At 58.8% G+C, this 15,295-nt stretch overlaps 12 protein-coding genes across 12 annotated transcripts; 7 read left to right on the top strand and 5 right to left on the bottom strand.

Moving 5' to 3' along the window:
* Window positions 1-4: 4 nt before the first annotated feature.
* Malapachy_2020 (z-dna-binding protein 1) lies at window positions 5-691 on the bottom strand (the record flags this gene model as incomplete). The annotated part of the gene is made up of 1 exon (XM_018136515.1): window positions 5-691. The coding sequence occupies one exon, from the start codon at window positions 689-691 to the stop codon at window positions 5-7; it is 687 nt and encodes a 228-aa protein (XP_017991251.1).
* Window positions 692-912: 221 nt separating this feature from the next.
* On the top strand, window positions 913-1,690 carry Malapachy_2044 (hypothetical protein; the record flags this gene model as incomplete). Its single annotated transcript, XM_018136538.1, has 5 exons — window positions 913-945; window positions 971-1,060; window positions 1,089-1,095; window positions 1,122-1,268; window positions 1,302-1,690. The coding sequence occupies 5 exons, from the start codon at window positions 913-915 to the stop codon at window positions 1,688-1,690; spliced, it is 666 nt and encodes a 221-aa protein (XP_017991408.1).
* A 394-nt stretch (window positions 1,691-2,084) lies between these two features.
* On the bottom strand, window positions 2,085-2,557 carry Malapachy_1974 (60s ribosomal protein l33-a-like protein; the record flags this gene model as incomplete). Its single annotated transcript, XM_018136469.1, has 4 exons — window positions 2,085-2,089; window positions 2,122-2,299; window positions 2,357-2,485; window positions 2,555-2,557. 4 exons carry the CDS (start codon window positions 2,555-2,557, stop codon window positions 2,085-2,087), a joined length of 315 nt encoding a protein of 104 aa, XP_017991365.1.
* A 195-nt stretch (window positions 2,558-2,752) lies between these two features.
* Window positions 2,753-3,173, top strand: Malapachy_2001 (bud site selection-related protein; the record flags this gene model as incomplete). Its single annotated transcript, XM_018136496.1, has 2 exons — window positions 2,753-2,798; window positions 2,836-3,173. 2 exons carry the CDS (start codon window positions 2,753-2,755, stop codon window positions 3,171-3,173), a joined length of 384 nt encoding a protein of 127 aa, XP_017991317.1.
* A 260-nt stretch (window positions 3,174-3,433) lies between these two features.
* Window positions 3,434-4,648, top strand: Malapachy_2039 (d-amino-acid oxidase; the record flags this gene model as incomplete). Its single annotated transcript, XM_018136534.1, has 4 exons — window positions 3,434-3,467; window positions 3,499-3,800; window positions 3,830-4,514; window positions 4,548-4,648. The coding sequence occupies 4 exons, from the start codon at window positions 3,434-3,436 to the stop codon at window positions 4,646-4,648; spliced, it is 1,122 nt and encodes a 373-aa protein (XP_017991231.1).
* Window positions 4,649-5,272: 624 nt separating this feature from the next.
* Window positions 5,273-5,989, bottom strand: Malapachy_1966 (hypothetical protein; the record flags this gene model as incomplete). Its single annotated transcript, XM_018136462.1, has 1 exon — window positions 5,273-5,989. One exon carries the CDS (start codon window positions 5,987-5,989, stop codon window positions 5,273-5,275), a length of 717 nt encoding a protein of 238 aa, XP_017991391.1.
* Window positions 5,990-6,144: 155 nt separating this feature from the next.
* On the top strand, window positions 6,145-8,229 carry Malapachy_2031 (hypothetical protein; the record flags this gene model as incomplete). Its single annotated transcript, XM_018136526.1, has 1 exon — window positions 6,145-8,229. The coding sequence occupies one exon, from the start codon at window positions 6,145-6,147 to the stop codon at window positions 8,227-8,229; it is 2,085 nt and encodes a 694-aa protein (XP_017991229.1).
* An 84-nt stretch (window positions 8,230-8,313) lies between these two features.
* Malapachy_1983 (mrp7-mitochondrial ribosomal large subunit) lies at window positions 8,314-9,000 on the bottom strand (the record flags this gene model as incomplete). Its single annotated transcript, XM_018136478.1, has 1 exon — window positions 8,314-9,000. The coding sequence occupies one exon, from the start codon at window positions 8,998-9,000 to the stop codon at window positions 8,314-8,316; it is 687 nt and encodes a 228-aa protein (XP_017991254.1).
* Window positions 9,001-9,137: 137 nt separating this feature from the next.
* On the top strand, window positions 9,138-9,854 carry Malapachy_1996 (tim17-domain-containing protein; the record flags this gene model as incomplete). The annotated part of the gene is made up of 1 exon (XM_018136491.1): window positions 9,138-9,854. The coding sequence occupies one exon, from the start codon at window positions 9,138-9,140 to the stop codon at window positions 9,852-9,854; it is 717 nt and encodes a 238-aa protein (XP_017991479.1).
* A 112-nt stretch (window positions 9,855-9,966) lies between these two features.
* On the top strand, window positions 9,967-13,243 carry Malapachy_2028 (hypothetical protein; the record flags this gene model as incomplete). Its single annotated transcript, XM_018136523.1, has 7 exons — window positions 9,967-10,003; window positions 10,034-10,260; window positions 10,292-10,561; window positions 10,595-10,664; window positions 10,867-11,282; window positions 11,308-11,418; window positions 11,447-13,243. The coding sequence occupies 7 exons, from the start codon at window positions 9,967-9,969 to the stop codon at window positions 13,241-13,243; spliced, it is 2,928 nt and encodes a 975-aa protein (XP_017991256.1).
* A 1-nt stretch (window position 13,244) lies between these two features.
* Window positions 13,245-13,835, bottom strand: Malapachy_2022 (hypothetical protein; the record flags this gene model as incomplete). Its single annotated transcript, XM_018136517.1, has 1 exon — window positions 13,245-13,835. One exon carries the CDS (start codon window positions 13,833-13,835, stop codon window positions 13,245-13,247), a length of 591 nt encoding a protein of 196 aa, XP_017991253.1.
* Window positions 13,836-13,933: 98 nt separating this feature from the next.
* On the top strand, window positions 13,934-15,295 carry Malapachy_1987 (prephenate dehydrogenase; the record flags this gene model as incomplete). Its single annotated transcript, XM_018136482.1, has 1 exon — window positions 13,934-15,295. The coding sequence occupies one exon, from the start codon at window positions 13,934-13,936 to the stop codon at window positions 15,293-15,295; it is 1,362 nt and encodes a 453-aa protein (XP_017991243.1).

The following is a 15,295-nucleotide window of genomic DNA, read 5'->3' as shown; positions in this document are numbered from 1 at the left end:
TAGACTACATAGAGGGACGGGCCGTCAGCACGGCATCCAGACCGGGTATCTCGTAGGGCAGCGTCGCGCGGCCCAGGGTATCGCTTTGCAAGAGGGACTCGATCGCATCGCGTTTGACGGCGCGGTAAATGTCCAGCTCCATCGCAATGTCCACGTCGTTGTCGTCCGTCGTAGGCATGGTGGTGGTGGCACGCCGTGGGCGGACGTACGGGGACGCTACGTCGTCCTCGTCGTCTTCGTCGTCCTCGTCGTCCTCGTCGCCGTCGTCGCCGTCGTCCCACGTTTCGTTCATCGAGAGCGATTTCCGCTCCTGCTCGCTCATAAACGAGCCGAACTTGAGCTGCTTGCGGAGCGATCGCAGGGAGCCGCAATCTTTGATGACGCGCATCTTGTCGTTCGCATCCCCGGCGCGGCCCAAGTAAATCTCGTCTTGGTCTTCTAAATGGGCATCGCGGAATCGGTCATATATGCTCTCCCACTTCTGGCGAAGCCGTTGCGCGGATTGGTACCGCTGCCATTCCAAACTCTCTGTCCCATCGTCATTGAATTGCGCCGGCGGCGGGGGCGCACGAAAGACCAACGGCTGGCCACTGCCAAATACAGGCTTGGCCGTGGACACGTCGCGCGGCGAGGCACGTCGCTCCAGCCCTAGCGATTGCTGGAGGAAGGCATTGTCGTACGTCTGCGACATGGCAAGACGTACGGTCGTGCACCCGAAGATGTGTCGCAATCACGTCGCGTCACAGTAGGTACGGCTCGCGCAAGGCGGACACGGAGCGCGTAGCCGAGCAGAAGGCGCCCTGGCCTCCCTCCACGCGCAGACGTCGGCCGATGAACGCGCGGCTGCGTACACGCCGTAACGGAGGCGGCCGCGCCGGGGTCGCAGCGGTCAGGTCCGTGCTCCAAGACAGCATGCGCAAGGAACGCCGCGAGGCGTTGGGGCACGTACGTACCATACCGCTCACCACAGTTACAACGTGTGACCGTAATTCTGTGTATCTATGCTTACTTTCTCGATGGGATCCTGCTGCTCCTTCTCGCCCGCTTGGTGGTGTTTTATGTACGTAGCGCCATGGTCTCACCCACAGCAATATTGTACGTGCAAGAGCCTACTTACGCAGTTCGCCCGCACCTCATCGGGTCACATCGTAGCGTTGCCGGCTACGCACGCGCCAATACTGTGTTTCAGTGTGCTTGCGTGACACTGCAGCTCTTGCATGATCGCACACCCACACGCAAACGATTCTTGCTGGACTTTGTGGGGCAAGGTACGTACAGGCCATCTACGAACGAACACACAGACTATGTCGCCTCCCCATTCCTCCTGGTCTTTGTCGACGTCCTCATCTGGTTCTTTCACATGATCGTGATTGCCATGACGGTCGAGGAGGTGCATTGCCGCCGGCATCCAAGTCGTCTCAATCGGTTGGACGTCACCGAGGCGGATCGATACCCACTCACATCCATGCCTGCAGACGCAACACACCACGATACGGATCGCGAGCCTCTACTAGACGAGCAAGAAAGTAACGACGCAGCTGGGAAGCCCACCACCTCGACATCCGAGTCGTTTGTACCATCCACCGAGGAGCCCATTGCCTTCATTCGGTGGTCCATGCTGTGGCGGACAGGCGCAGCACCTCATACTGGCATCACAGCTCATACACCACCTGCTTCTGCACCGTCATAGATACCCACATATTGCCTCTATACAGTATTGCACATGTAGGGCTGCTTCAAAACGGACAAGCCACAAGATCAAGCCAGGCCGATCTGCACAACTCTCTATCGCTCTCCCCTGCTAGTTTAAGTGCACTGCTCATGAACAAGAGCAGCGACTAGATAATGAACAGGGTTCCTGACAACGAACAGCACTCATCTTCACACACAAGAATGGGTCATATTTTGGTTTTCAAACAGGCGTGCATTTCTACACACCATCCCATGTCGACCTAGGCATACTAGAACAACATGAGACTCATATTTTCAGCGTACGCTGGAGGCATATGACAGTCAAGATCCTAGATAGGCATGATGTACATGCGAGTCATGCCAGTCATAACCCGCAAGAGGCAGCAGGTCTTTTAGACTGTAATGTTAGTCAAAAATGGCAATACATACTGTTGCTCGGGTAGAGCATCACACGGACCGGGGCACCAAAGGCCTCCGGAGGGATGTTGCTGCGGAACTTGCTGCGCACAACACCATTGCCACCGTGTGTCCGGGTGACACGGCCCCAGATCACGCGGTACTTGCTGCCACGGACCGAGGTCGGAGCCTTGTAGATGTAGGCAATGCGCTACAATGTTAGTCTTGCCCCGGACCACAGGCCCTTGCGGCCTGCTATGGTACATACCTTGCCAAGGTAGAACTGAGCGTCCTTCGAGCTCTCAACACCCTCGATCTTAATGAGCGAAACGTTCGGGTGCGAGTTGCGCTTACCGCGCCGGTGACCCAGGATCCTGCCCTTGCTGTAGAGACGAGTCTGTATAGTGTAAGTATACGTTCCATCATGCACCGCAGAGCGTAACGACACTCTGCCGGTCAAACATACCATCTTTCTGTTCCCCGAGGAAATGGTGAGGTACGACGAGACGACCACTGTCCACGTCCTTTCGCTCCTTGCTTCGTTTCATCACGTGATAATATCGTAAAACTATAGCACCGGTAATCACGTGTGCCCGTCACATGTGGAGGTGCCAAAAATTTGGGTACGCCGTCGCCATGGTGCGGCACGACACGCGCTGACCACATGGGCCGTATCCAGCGAAAGAAGCGCAATCACCACGCCCGGCGAGGTAGGTACATTGTATACATGCAGCTCATTCTACGCAGATATTTCAAGGGCGGCTCGCACACGCGCCCGCAAGCTGGATTACGACCAGCGTCATGAAAATGCCCTGGACGCGTCCAAGCGTGCGAATCTGGAAGCGCCTACCGAGCTGGATCCCGACAAGGCGGGTCTCGGTATGTTCTATTGTGTCGAGTGCGATCGTCACTTCCCGAACTCGAACGATCGCAATGCACACCTAGCCAGCAAACTTCACAAACGCATTGCCAAGAAAGTGCTCACAGAAAAACCGTACACCCACGAAGAGGCTTTGCGCGGCGCAGGCATCGGCGTTGACAATAAGCAGCGCAACTCGGACCGCATTGAGGCAGAGCAAGAATGATCAGTTCGTCTCACGATACCCTGCACAAAAAATTGTCAGGCGCTGTACGTGCTACTAGAAGTATTCCTGTACTACATAGAATGTAACATAGATCATGGCTTGTTTATTCTTTCATGAACAATGAGACCTGTGTCGTGGGACACCATGCCCGGCGTCGACCAAGGGTGCCAAGACTAGGCACGCCAAGCCACGTGGCCAAATGAAGCCTTGATTTCGTGGGGGGAAGGTGCACGGATATTATCGCTTTATCTCGGGATATCATGACGAAGCACGTCGTTGTTGTAGGTGCTGGTGGTATGTGACTCGATGAGGCGTAACATGGCAGTGCTGGGCATTACAAGTGCGCTGGAACTTCGCAGGAAGGGATATAAGGTAACCGTGTTAGCACGTGAAATCCCATGGGACGTCACATCGCAATCGTTTGCGTCGCCGTGGGCGGGAGCTAACTGGTGCTCGTTTGCGAACACCAAGGAGGCGGAACGACGACGTGATGCTATCACGTACAAGCGTTTCAAGGAGCTCGAGAAAGAACTGCCGCCACATGTGTTGGTATCAATGCCATTCACTTGTTATGATGTACTGAAAGACGACTGGGATCAGTATTGGTTTGGCGACGTGTGTGGTGGTGTAGGTATTGGATCCCGGCTGACAGACAGGTTGAGCAAGTGGAAAATCACGGTAACAAGGTAGCCACGGAGGCGCCCTATGCGTACAAGTTCACTTCCTTCACGCTTGATGCGCCGACCTATCTGCAATGGCTTGCTGGGCGTTTATTGGGCAAGGACGAGCCAGGTCCACCAGCAAAGCTGGTGCGTGTATCTACCCTCACGTCACTACGCCAAGCCGCTTTGCTGGTCCCTGACACAGACTTGATCATCAACGCTACGGGCCTAGGAAGTCAGGATGTGGCAGAGTCGGCGGACAAGGATATGTACCCCATTCGTGGCCAAACAGTGCTGGTGTGGGCCCCACGAATCCAGAACAAGGAGGAAGCGCATTGCGTTAGCATGATCGGAAAGAATGGCGCTTCGTATGTCATTCCGCGTGCGCGTAGCGGCCGAGTCATTTTGGGAGGCACGTTCCATGCGCGTCAGTCCAATCCGCTGACGCCGGACCCGGCGGTGACGGAGCGCATTTTGAAGGACGCCGTGCAACTGGCGCCAGAGTTGCTGCCAAAAGACGTGGATCCTTCTTCTCCAGATGCGTGGAAGCATATTGAGGTGATTCGTGTGAACATTGGCGTGCGCCCTGCACGGGAAGGCGGCGCGCGTGTCGCGCTTGATTCCACGCCGATGAAAGTGCATGGCAAACGTGTGGGCATTATCCATACCTATGGCATTGGTACGTATGGTAACAAGTCTCCTAACTATCTAGGCCCTGCAGGCTACCAAGCGAGCTATGGCATCGCAGCCGAAGTGTGCGAGCTGGCAGAGCTATGGGAGAACGGCCATGGGAGCCGCGCCGCCCGTTTGTAGGCTTGCAAAGCCGTAGGCGTCCAAGGCATAATCACGTGATAGGTGGCCAGGCCCAGGAAAAAAAAGATAAAAAGGCCGCAAGCGCCGTCGAGCGTCGCTCTTCTACCGCTCCGGTATGTTGTGGGACCCTCTGGGACCCTGGCATACGTACCACGGAAGGGATGCGCCAGCTTTAAGGCAACCATGAGCCTTCACGGGCGAGTGGTCGTGTGTGTAGACCGGTTGGCGGAGGCGGAGAACAACTTGCCCATGTGGCCCTCGTATGTTTCGTGCTGTCTGTCTGCCTACGACGAGCGTCAAATTGGCGTTTGCAGGACAAAACCTGGGTATTGATCGCCCTGTATTGGCGCAGGTCTACCTGGTTGAGTCTGAGCGATTTGAAAGCGACCGTAGTAACGGGGCAGTGCCAGTACGATGTGGTGCATGGTGCGAAGACCACCCTAATTTCATGGCCTAGAGGAGAGCTGCTATGCGGCCATGTCCTGATGGGTCACAACCTAGGGTTGGTACATCTATGTATCGCTTGTCAGATGTAGGTAGACAAAAAAAATCGTTTCACACTATGGTGCGGGAGAAGGCGCATGAGCTAGCTGTACAATGGTTGGCAAGGATATATTAGATGCCTTAAGCTGCCAGACGCTCGGCGGTTGCATCGCGCTTGGCCTGGAGAACCGCCAATTTTTCTTCTTTGGAAGCATTGAACGACACATGCACCTGGTTGAACGGATTTTCCTTCGACTTTTGGAACTGCTTGTACAGCAAGTCGTTGTACTGTTGCAGACGCAGGCCGGGGTGGTCCTGCTTGAGAATCGGCAGTTCGCGCTCCTTGTACGCCTCGAAAGCCGCCTTGAAACGACGTTCAGGATGCTTCTCGATACTGCCGGCTGCTGCGCCACGGCCTGCCTTGTCGGTGCGTGCATTCACAAGCTCCATCGCATCCAGGGCATCGTCCAGACTAGTAGCATTGAGGGCCGCAATCTGCATATCGAGGTCATCTAGCTCGTGATGGTTCTTGGCGCCGCTGCCACCACCACCACCACTACTACTCTTACTCGTACTCTTGCCCTTGTTCTTCGCACTCTTGTCCGTGCCATTGGATCGCTTTCCAGGGGTGCTGGCCTCGTCCTCTTCGGCCAGACGCTGCAACTCGGCTTTCTTGCGGGCCTTTTCAGCCGCCTTCTCGTTACGCAGGTCCGCGGCCGACTTACCGCGAGCACCTTGCTCCCACTTCGCTGCCTCGGCCTCTTCCGCCTTCGCGGCAGCTTCGGCCGCCTTGCGTTCTGCCGCCTCGGCCTTACGAGCGCGGCCGGCGACAGCCTTTGGGTTCATTTTGGGTGCCATGATGATGACAAAACGTGGGGAACGTACAAGGAGGGACGACGCCACTTTGATCGATCGCCCGTGCGGGGCGCGTGACTTGGCACCCAAGCGCGTGGAGGTCAGGTGCGTCGGCGTAGGCCCTCCTCCTCGTTTCCGTGGCGTGTAAAGGCGGCGGCATGACACACACGGAGGCTGCGCAGGCGGCCCCGGACGATGCCATAGTACTAGCCCGCGCATGTTTAGAGCGCCTGCGTGCGCTACGTACCCTAAAGGCGACACCTGCGCCATGGGATACGACATCGTTGCATCCGGAAGATCGCGCGGCGCTTACGACATCGACATCGCATACCGAGGCTCTAGCGAAGGTGAACACGCAGATCCGGCAGTTGGAGCAGCGTATGGACGAACTAAAGCACGCGTTCAGCGCGCAAATGCGGCAGTCCTTTGAGTCATCCCTTCGTGGCGTGTTCCAGGGCGACGGCGCTGAGAACGGCACGGAACTCACGGATGAGAACCAAGTGCTGAACGAAGAAGGGTTGCCGTTCGTTGATCCGTTGGAAGCGTTGCCGGATTCACCGCCGCAAACCCCTGACCTAAGCGGGCATGGACTCCCGCGCCCGACAGGCAATGTCCTGGGCCGCACGCCAGGTCACGTCGAGCCCTTTGATCCGACCCTGCAAGGAGAAGAGCGACGTCAATGGATGTCGTCGGTGTTCGACGAGTTGGAGCAAGAAGAAGCAGCAGAGCGACAGGCAGAAGAGGCAGCGGCAGCCGAAGCACAGAAAGCCAAGTCACCTCTTACTCTTCGCCGTGGCTTCTTGCAGAACGCCGCTGCCACGCAGGCGCAAGATACGACGCAGCGCACCAAAAAGCATGTCCGCATCGTCGAGCCGTCCGAGGAAACTACTACGAACGTAGAAGCACCTGCGACCAAGCGCAAAGCTGTGCCGCTCGGTATGGACCCGGAAGATGCAGGTGTACAAGAAGAGGCGGCGCGCATTGTCGAGCTGCTAGGGCCTGAGGTGATTCGTGGGCATCCCAATGCCGAGCGAATCTTTGCTGATATGGAAGCGTCGCAGCCCCGCATCGTGCAGAAAGTCGTGCCTGACGACGAGGAGCATGCGACGCCCGCAGGACCCGCGGTCAAGGACACCATCGAGGAACGGTCGACCGCCGAGCCTACGACCATACGGACGCCCGGCAAGCGCAAAGCCAGTGCGTTTAAGCAGCGGCAAAGGGCCATGAAGGCCGAGGACGAGGCACGTCCCTCGGCGCCCAGCATTTCGCACGGCATTTCGGCGATCGAAAGGGCCGGACGGAAAGACGATGCCCAAGCGTCGCAGCTGCAGGGGGCCCGTATACCTCATGCACGACCGACCAAAGCGTATGCAGAGAAGCTGGCGCAGCGTGCGGCAGCGCGCGACGTGGACAACGACGAGGAGGAGGCGGCCCCTGCACGGCCACGTCGCGTGCGGTTTGGCGGCGATGAAGTGTTCCCCACCGACACGGAGACCGCGTACGAAGCAGAAGAGCGGATGGAAGAGGACGAAGATGCGCACGTCGTGCATCGCGATGAGGACGACGAGAACGAGGAGGCGGCCTGGGACGAGACGTACATGGCGATGGACGACGATGATGAGGGCGACGTCGATACGTGGCAAGACGACGACGACGCACTATGGGACAGCGACGACGACTATACGCCAACCGACGTGGAAGCCCTCAAACCAGCTATGCAAGGCCACCCGGACGACGCGTACTGGAACGACGACCTAGCGCGCGCGTATGCCGAGGCCAAGGCGCGGTTGGCATCCACGCCCTCGTCGGTAGCGGAGGATCCGCACGACGACAATGCGGAGACGTATGGCATTGCGCCGCTGTCGGCGTCGGTCGGCGACGATGGCCATCCCACGTCGCAGCCCCACGTATCGCGCTTCAAAGCCGCGCGCATGAAGGGCGAAGCGGTGCCCGATCCCAATGGCGACCTCGTCCCGGATCAACGCCGCGGACACGACACGGACGACGACGTGCAGCGAGGGCCGATCATGGTCCTCCCGTCCCTCGCGCCAGTGCGTTTTCCACGCCCCGTCGACGATAGCGAGGGTGGTGGTATCGATTTGGATGGCGAGAGCGATGAGGATGACGAGCGTCTGCATGCGCTGATGCGAGCGAGACTCTCTGTCGAGGAGTCGACAGCGCCGCCACCACCACCACGGACACAGAGGGCGCCTCCGACGGTGGGAGCGGCGTCCCGTAGCTAGCTATATACCCACGCACATCATACGAAACAAATATATCAGGCTACCGTCGCATCTATAGACGTGCAGCGGGGTATGGTCGTCAGATTAAGCGTCAGCGGTCAAGGATGGGTCCATCGCGAGGGGTTCCAGGCCACGTCGCAACAGATCCTTCTCACGCTCCAGCGCGTTCAGATCGACCTTATCAAACAGCCGCGAGCGTGGCGAGCCGGCCGGGCGTGGCAGTTGCTCGTCGCGATGCAGCACGACGCCGACATACCGACGCTCACGCTTGGCTGACGACGGGTGAGGCCGCACGGCTTCAGGCGCGTGCGCCTCAATGACTTTGCGCTGCGGCAGACGCAGAGGCAGGGTTCCCATCGGCGGGACAGGCGACTTGGCCGTCGTGTGCTTCTGAGGCTTGTAGAAACGCACAAAGCCTGGCACTGTCGCATAGAGCGTGTGGTCGCGGCCCATACGCACATGCTCGCCAGCATGCCAGGACGTGCCGCGCTGCCGCACGATAATGTTACCGGCATTGACAGTGGTGGAGCCGGGCTTCTTTACACCGAGACGACGACCTGCACTGTTGCGGTTGTTCTTCGTCGTACCACCACCGCGCTTCGCCGAGTTACGAGTTTGGATCGCACCACCAAACGTAAACGTGGGGAGCGCCGATGCTTGCCAGGCTGCAAGTGAAGGACGTGTGGTGTGTGGTGTAAGAAGAGCCGATGGCACTGGCGTCGCGATGCGCAACGACGCTGTGCGCATCGCGCGGAAACCCAACATCGACATGGTCCTGTGGAGCGACGGGGGCCGGCCGTCGTGGCTTCTTTCTTCGCTGGAGCACGTGACATTGCGTCGTCGTACGCTCCGCCGCGAGGTTCATGGCGGCTTCTTCTTCTTCGTGACGTCGCCGCCACTGACACGGAATGTGGCCGTTTAGCTCAAACAAGGAAAGCGCTACGCCGGTCGTCGCGCCTGCGCAGCCGGTGACGACGACAACGACGGAGCCACTTGATAACAACCCAACGGACTACTTGCGCTCACACGCGTTTGAAAAGCAGAGCGCGAGTGCCCCAGCCCCTGGCGCCGAAGAGGCACCGACAGCGGCTGCACTGCTGCGCCATACCGCACTCGACCCGGCGAAATTGCACCCTTTCGCGAATATCAAGGACGACTTGGAGTACCTGGACATTGAAGACGACAGGCCCAACTCGATCGAGGGCGCTCGGACAGCGCTGCCTTCGCGTGGCTGGAGCGATGACTTGTGTTACGGCACAGGTACCACGTACCTCGGTGGCCTCATGGTCGGTGGCCTCATGGGCCTGCGTGAGGGCATGACACGCCCCCTTGGCATTGAGTCGCCCACATTCCGTCTGCGCATGAACGCCGTGCTCAACCAGGTGAGCCGCCGCGGCACGTTTATCGGTAACAGCGCTGGCGTAATTGCGCTTACATACAACATCTTTGACGCAACGATCGACGCCGTTCGTGGCGTCCACGATATCTATGGCAGCCTGGCTTCAGGCGCACTCAGCGGCGCCTTGTTCCGCTGCACGTCCGGCCCACGGGCTATGATGGTCTCCAGCTCATTGATGATGGCATTCGCTGCGACATGGACGTTGGCGAAGCAGTCGTTGCTATAAGTAGGCTAGGCGGGAACGTAGACTTAATGAAGCGCGAGTGAGTACGCCTACCTGCGCGATGAGGTAGCGACGTCGCTGGGTGTGTGTCGCCTCCACATCATACGCCACCATCATGGTGGCTGGGTTTGCTCATGCACCGCTGACCAAAGGTACGTGCAGCGAGGCTGCTTAGACGGCAGCGACCATTGTGGTCATAGCACTAGCTTCGCTCACTGTATCTCTGCTCGACTTGAAAGTGTACATCCCCTTCCGTTTCGTGCCACATATGACAGTGTACCACCAATACTGGCAAGCCTGTGTGTATCATATCGTGAGCACCAACAGTGCCGAGATGTTCCTAATGCTCTTGCTCTTGCACTATGCAGGCCGCGATGTAGAGCGCGCTATGGGATCGAGAAAGTTTGCAGTACGTTCGCACATCCGCTGACGGTGCGCAGGTCTTCGGTCTGCTGATGATGTGCCTACACACCCTCTTGTCCCTGGCATGGGCCGCTTGCACGGTCTATGCGATACGCTACACGCCACCCTGGCTTGCCTGGATCAAAGAGGACGAGCGCCTGTCTATGGGCTACCTACCAGCCGGCCCTTTTGGCGTCGTGGCAGCGCTGGCCTTGCAGTACTACCGCCTCGTGCCCCCGCTATGGACAATCCGCGTGGGTGACATGGAAGTGACACACCGCGCATTGGTGGGCGCACCTATGGTAGCGGTACGTCGAGTGACAGGCCGAACTAACCACCAGCTGGCATTGGCGCAAGACTATGCGTCGTGTGTGTCTGTCCTTCTGGGTATGGCAGCTTCACGATGCTACAGTGCGTCATGGGGGCACCTAGGCTCGCTCTCCCGCCTCTCCTTCCCAGCATGCTGGGGAGCGTGGGCTCAGCGCTACCTAGCGCCGCTCGTCGGCTCGCGACCACTCCCGATGCGTGCGTCGCGCGCCCAATACTATCATCGAAGGCCGAGGTCCGAACCACCGGCGCCGCGTGCGGCATCACGTGCTACGTAGCGACGCAGGGGCCATCGTCCTGGTCGCTCCGCCCTTCCCTGCGTGCGCCATGCACGTCGCGGATGCGTTTCGGCAGCGTCTGCGGCAGGCGTGGGCGGAGCCCAGTGACCCCCCACCGGTATACAAGCCCGCACATGTACAGTATGTAATGATATTCTCGCCCCGCTGGACCGAGCACAAAGAGGCAGAGGACCCAGAGCGTTTGGTCGGGCAGCTGTTGATGTACACAAGCACGGAAGGCGCCGTCTCGCATGGGCAGATGACGCGACAGGTAGCGATGGCCAATGCCCTCATCGACTTTACTGCGTCGATGCACCAGCATATTCATACGCTCCCCACGACCAACTTGCGCTCGTTAGCCATTGCTTTAGCGACAAGGCGCATGTACCTGTTGGAAGTGCTGCCGGATCTGTGGATGTACACGGTATGTCTATGCCTACTAACCACAGAGCATTGCCCTCGCCCAGTGGATTGATCCGACCACAGCTACGACGGCCCATGCCCGCATTGTCGATACGTGGATGCTTCAGCAAATGCTTGATGCGTGGCAGGGATGGCGTGTATGTACGAGGTGACTGACCTCCCCAGCTAGAGTACGATACGCCTTATACGTTGCTGTGTACACAGGGGCGCGCTTCGTTGGAATCTGCTTTGGAACGCTACTTCTCTAAATGGGTATGGACGTGGGATGTCGAAGGGCAGTATGCGCCGACGCTGCATGCGTCGCCGCCCGCCACTACGCCCTCAGGCTTGGTCGTAGAGACGATGCCAGTCCTCGCATCGTACCCTGGCCTAACATACGATGATATAGCACAGTCTCTCGCATGGTTCATGCATGCGAGTCAGGCTATGGAGACGCCAGCGCCTTGGGATATGATGTTGCTCTACGATGATCAGCTGGTATGGCCTATGGCACACTCGCCTCACCAAGACGATGAAAAACTCTCCCCTCATGAACGACGTACCATCGCACGGTATATCCTGTCGCGTCTGCTGGGGCTCGATACAGCGCGAGCCAAGGCAGCTACAGCGTTTGCAAAAGCGCCGCCGACGCATCGAGACGAGAGGGGTAGGGACCCTGACATCTCGTCAGACATGGACGTATCCACGACCAGCATATGGCCGGAGCTACCATACATGGGCGACTGGCTCGGGCAATGGTCCTTGGACTCGTTGTGGCCCCGCACTACGTCGTCGTCATCGTCGTCATCGTCAGCCACGCCGTTGGAGCAGAGTACCAGTTCGCTCTCTCGTCCAGGTATGAGAGAGGCAAGAGCGCCTCGCTCTACCGATGTCCTAGCGGAAGAATCTAGGTCCCAGCAAAGAGACGAGGAGGGCAAGGAGGACGAGGAGGACGAGGACGTGTCGCCATCGCCTAGGTTGCCGACGACGCCGACACCCCAGGTACCTACACACACCTCGCCCTCAGCAGATCAGTCGCCTGCAGCCACCACGACCTTGCATGCATTCCATGCGCGATTGGAGGAAGCGCTAGGCGAGAGTGAGCCTGTCCCGACCGTACCTGCTACGGCGACCGTGACCACAACTGTCGCATCCAAAGACCCCACAGCGTCGACACGCAAAGAGGATGCAGCACAACAGTTGCAGGGCATATCGCAGGCGTACAAGGCCCTGTCAACGGGACGCAGATCAGCGCCGACGACGCCGCATCGGCTTGCAGCCTCTTCTTCCACGTCGACTAGTACGACAGCTGCGCCTGCTTGGTACACATCATGGCGCCCGAGTGCTGTGCCGCCGAGTACGTCGCATGACTATGCACTGGACGGATGGGGCCCAGAGACGCCGGCTCCATGGCATCGCATGACGTTGCATGTAGGGGGACAAGACGATGTGCCATTGACAGCGGCAACGCCGGCGGCTCTATCGACGTACCCTATCCAAGTGGCCTACATGACGCGACAGCTGCTTACGGCCGTGCTCGTATGGCGTACACCGATTACGGACGACGAACAGGATACATGGCGGGCACCGACATGGGAATGGATGCGTCGTGTACAACGCGTGCTCAACGACGTGCAGCGCAAAGCCCAGCACACAGAGGCGGCCCAAGCGGAGCGGCCGTACCTCCACGTGGATACCCCGACAGCCACAGCGCAAAATGCGCTTCGAAGTCCGGAGCCGCTCACAGCCAGCATGGAAGCGCAGCTGCTGCAGGCCCAGCACTGGATGCAGAAGCACCAAGTGACCAGCACGCTGGCCCGCGCAGAGCGACGACAGTTCTGGATTGCGTCACGAACGGCCGCGGATGCAGCGTCGCATACATTCCTCGTCCTACGTGGTGCTGCGCAACGTGACTATGGCATGGCAGAGTGTGATCAACACATGCGGCGACTGGCAGCGCAGCACACTGAGTTTGGTTTGTAAATTAGGTACGGTCTGCGACGTAGGCATGCAGTGCCTTGCGCCATGAGGCAGGCAGTTTCATAGGGCCTAGCGGCTTCACACAGAAACGGTACATGGCATTGGGCTCGTACGTCGACGGATCGAGACGACCCTGTGTGAAGGCGACCGATCCGAAAATGTCATCTGGCGACGCAACGCGCCCCGGCATGGCAACGTCGCGGGCATCGCACAAGTGCGCCCACCCGTCCTGCCGGACGTGCGCTTCGGTATCGAGCTGTTCGTCTTTGGGAATTTGTGCACGCAACACATCATGCAAGGCGGTCCAGAACGCAGCGTTCATACGCACATCGTCAGGGTGTGCACGCAAGAACGAGGCCGGGTCCTCATGCTCGGCACTCGTCTCGAGAGTGCCCACCACCGCCACATGGTGGGGCGACACAGGCGGCGTCGGCAGAAACGACACGGCCCATGTCCGTGGCGAGATCGCATGATAATACAGTCCTGTCTCAGAGTCTGGATCACGCTGCATGGTAGATAGGAGACGCGATGACATCATACGCAGGGGCTGCCATCGCACAGCGCGCACAGAGCGACTCGTGTAGGCCGCCAGCATCGTTGAGCGTAGTGGAGGTGTGAACGCCACAGGACCCACGGACTTTCAGCGTGGAGGCAGCAGCAGCGTCGGCGGCCCTCTCACTCCACACATACGCCATGGCGACCGACGAGGAGAAAGCGCACTTGCATATCGGCCTCATAGGCATGGGCGATATGGGTCGCCTGTACGCACGTCGCTTTATGGAGGCAGGGTGGAAACATGTGAATGTCTGCGACGTCCCGGAGAAGTATGAGGCGTTGCGCACAGAGCTTGCGCAGACGGGTCTCACAGTGATGAAAGATGGTCACCATGTAGCGCGTACCAGCGACTTTATCGTATACTCGGTCGAGGCAGGGAACATTCACCGCGTCGTGGCTGAGTATGGCCCATCGACCAAGGTCGGCGCCATCGTCGCTGGCCAGACAAGTGTCAAGGCGCCAGAAAAGGCGGCGTTCGAAGCGTACCTGCCTGACGACGTGTACATTGTATCATGCCACTCGCTGCATGGCCCGAACGTCGATACCAAAGACCAGCCACTCGTCCTGATCCAACACCGTGCGCCAGACGATAAGGTGCGCCTCGTCGAACGCATTCTGTCATGCCTCCAATCACGTTACGTCTACATGAGCTACGAAGAACACGATACTGTGACGGCCAATACCCAAGCTGTGACGCATGCCGCCTTCCTAACGATGGGCACGGCATGGAGTCAATCAAAAGACTACCCGTGGGAAACAGGACGGCACCCGGGCGGGGTGGAGACGGTCAAAATTTACTTGTGCCTGCGCATATACGGCGCCAAATGGCACGTATACGCTGGCCTGGCGCTCCTCAATCCCCAGGCAACAGTCCAAGTGACACAGTTTGCCACCAGTGCCTCGCTCCTGTTCAAGCTCATGCTGGCAGGTGATTATGATGCGCTGGTCCAGCGTGTCTTTGCCGCTCGACGTGGCGTGTTTGGCTGGCGCGACGACGAGTACGCGGAAGACGGTCCTGGAAAACGCCCCATGCTTATGAACGATGAACTGCTGCAGCAGTTTGCCGGCCTGGCGCAGCAGGCAAGTCATATATCGTCGCAGCATCATGGCGCAGACGCACTCACACCCCCACCCAACTCGCACTTGTCGCTCTTGGCCATTGTCGATTGCTGGCATGTGCTGGGCATCGATCCGTATCGCCACCTAGAGCTGGCAGCCACACCCGTCTTCCGTATGTGGATCGGCGTGACGCAGTACTTGTTTAGCTCGCCAGAACGTGTACTGGCAGCGTGCCGCGCTGCCGTGTACGATAGTAGTTTCCGGTCCGACGACTTGGAGTTTGTCGTGGCGAGCCGTGGGTGGTCCCAGGCTGTGCAGTTCGGCAACTTCGAACTGTACCGACGCCGCTTTGAGGCCACGCGCGCCTTTTTCGAGCCACGTCTTGCGGAAGCAAATCAAGTCGGGGCAGCGATGCTGAAATTGCTCTCGAAGTCCTCGTAG

This window comes from Malassezia pachydermatis, assembly GCF_001278385.1.
Source record: "Malassezia pachydermatis strain CBS 1879 chromosome Unknown scaffold5, whole genome shotgun sequence".
NCBI classification, from domain to species: domain Eukaryota; kingdom Fungi; phylum Basidiomycota; class Malasseziomycetes; order Malasseziales; family Malasseziaceae; genus Malassezia; species Malassezia pachydermatis.
The sequence above is the reverse complement of the archived record's forward strand: the minus strand, read 5'-3'. Positions and strand labels throughout refer to the sequence as shown.